The sequence below is a fragment of the Cebus imitator genome, unplaced genomic scaffold (genome assembly GCF_001604975.1).
Source record: "Cebus imitator isolate Cc_AM_T3 unplaced genomic scaffold, Cebus_imitator-1.0 Scaffold85, whole genome shotgun sequence".
NCBI classification, from domain to species: Eukaryota; Metazoa; Chordata; class Mammalia; order Primates; family Cebidae; genus Cebus; species Cebus imitator.
The window spans coordinates 2,456,851-2,459,082 of NW_016107400.1; the positions used below are offsets into that span (position 1 = coordinate 2,456,851).

Sequence of the window (2,232 nt, forward strand, 5' to 3'; positions counted from 1 at the left end):
ACCATGTTGACCAGGATGGTCTCGATCTCTTGACCTTGTGATCCACCCGCCTTGGCCTCCCAAAGTGCTGGGATTACAGGCTTGAGCCACCGCGCCCGGCCCCTCTTAGTTTTCCTTCTAACAGGGACCTCTGCTGTAGGACTGCTGGAGGTCCACTCCAGACCCTGCTTGCCTGGGGATCACCTGCAGCAGCTCCAGAACAGTAAGCATTGCTGGCAGTTTCTTCTTCTGCTATCTTTGTCCCAGAAGGATACCTGCCAGATGTCAGTCTGAGCTCTCCTTTATGGGGTGACTCTTTGGATATACAGGGGCCAGGGAGCTGCTTGAGGAGACAGTCTGTCCTTTATAGGAACTCAAGTGCTGAGCTGTGAGCTCTGTTGTTCCATTCAGAGGTTCTGGGAGGTACTTTTAAGTGTGCTGCAGCAGAACTCATAACCGCCTTTTCTTCCCAGGTGCTCTGTCCTGGGAAGGTAGGGCTTTATTTATAAGTTTCTGTCCTGCTGCTGCTTTTTTTCAGGGCTGCCCTGCCCAGCGAGGAGGCAGCCTAGTCACAGTCTTCCAGCAGAGGCATTGCTGAGCTGCTGTGGGCTTCGCCCAGCTGCTGTGTGAACTTCCCTGCAGTCCTGTTTATACAGGTGTTGTTAGAACTGCCTCGGCAATGGCGGCCCGCCTCTGTAATGGCGGACTCTCTCTGTAATGGTGGGCTGCCTTGGCAACGGCAGGCTGCCCTCGGCAATGGTGGACTACCTCTGTAGTGGTGGAGTGCCTCGGTAAACGCCCCTCCCCCACAGAGCTGGACCATCCCCAGTTCAGCTGTGCTTGCTGTGAAACTCTCAATCCAGAGCGTTTCAGATTGCTGGTGTTTGTGGGGGTGGGACCAGCCATGCCTGATCACCTGGCTCCCTGCCTCAGACCCCTTTTTTTCAGTTAAACGGGTGACTCTGTCTCCCAGGCGTTCCAGTCACCAGTTGAAATGGTGCCCAGATTTGTGTGAGTTCCTGTGCAGAGACCTGCTGCGCCAGCTGAAACAGCCACACTGGGGGCTCGTGGGGCTTTTCTGCCCGGGAATCTCCTGGCCTGGCTCCGTGTTTCAGCCCCCTTCTTATCAGTTGAATGGTGACTCTGTCTCCCAGGTGCTCCAGTCGCCAGCTGAAAGGGCACCCCCACCCGTGTGAGTTTTTTATGTGGAGACTCGCGTGCCGGCCGAAACAGCTATGCTGGAGACCCGTGTGCTCCTCCACCGGGGAATCTCCTGGTCTGTGGGCAATAAAAATCCATCTGGAAATGCGGCGTCCACTCACCCTCCATGCTCTCGCTGGGAGCTGCAATCCAGAGCTGCTCCTACTCGGCCATCTTGGATCCCGCTTCTCATCGTGGGTCTTGACCCCCCCAGGGACGTAGATGTCAGTCCCCGGGAATTCCTGGACAGCCATTGAGACCTATTCCTTTCCTATAGGATGGCCAGCCGGAGCAGTGACAAGGATGGCGACTCTGTCCACACAGCCAGCGAAGTCCCACTGACCCCACGGACCAATTCCCCAGATGGAAGACGCTCGTCCTCAGACACATCCAAGTCCACATACAGCCTGACGCGGAGGATTTCGAGTAAGTATCTCTGCTGTGCCCGTCTGGGGACCCTGGCTGGCTTTCCCAGACACTCTCCCAAGGAGAGTCATATCATGAAGGGCAGGGTTGTTGCTGGAGGAGGGCAGCAGAGTAGGGTGACAGTCCCGGAGACAGGGAGAGAGAGAGATAATGACAGTGTGACAGAGGAGGGCATCGCACCTGACTGGTGCTGAGTTTAATCAAAAGCAATCATTTTGCTTGATTTTTGCTTTTATTAATTTTAGGTTTAATTGAATTGGCTGAATTGATTAACATTGTCAGTGTATATCATTTCAGATTCTGAAAGATGAGTGTGGCTATATTATATAGGAGGGCTTATCAATTCTGGTGACTTCGGGGGCCAGGTGGGTTGCATCAGTGGCCAAGTGCAGAGGTTGATTAGAGATAAAAATTGCCTGAGTACAGTGATGACTGGCAGCTGCTGCTCTGTCTGGAGAGTTACTAGGGCAGGGTGGGGACTTTGGCCAATTGAAAAGCTAATGTCCTGCCGGGCGCGGTGGCTCAAGCCTGTAATCCCAGCACTTTGGGAGGCCGAGGCGGGTGGATCACGAGGTCAAGAGATCGAGACCATCCTGGTCAACATGGTGAAACCCCATCTCTACTAAA

At 54.2% G+C, this 2,232-nt stretch overlaps 1 protein-coding gene across 9 annotated transcripts in view; it reads left to right on the plus strand.

The window, feature by feature from the left end:
• SYT17 (synaptotagmin 17) overlaps window positions 1-2,232 on the plus strand; it is a 98,620-nt gene that overhangs the window by 19,689 nt on the left and 76,699 nt on the right. For all 9 annotated transcript variants that reach the window (XM_037740538.1, XM_037740536.1, XM_017534275.2 and 6 more), the window contains one exon: window positions 1,457-1,605. In XM_037740538.1, the coding sequence (XP_037596466.1) occupies window positions 1,458-1,605 (148 nt within the window). In that variant the 5' untranslated portion in view covers window position 1,457. The remainder of the gene's footprint in view (window positions 1-1,456; window positions 1,606-2,232) is intronic.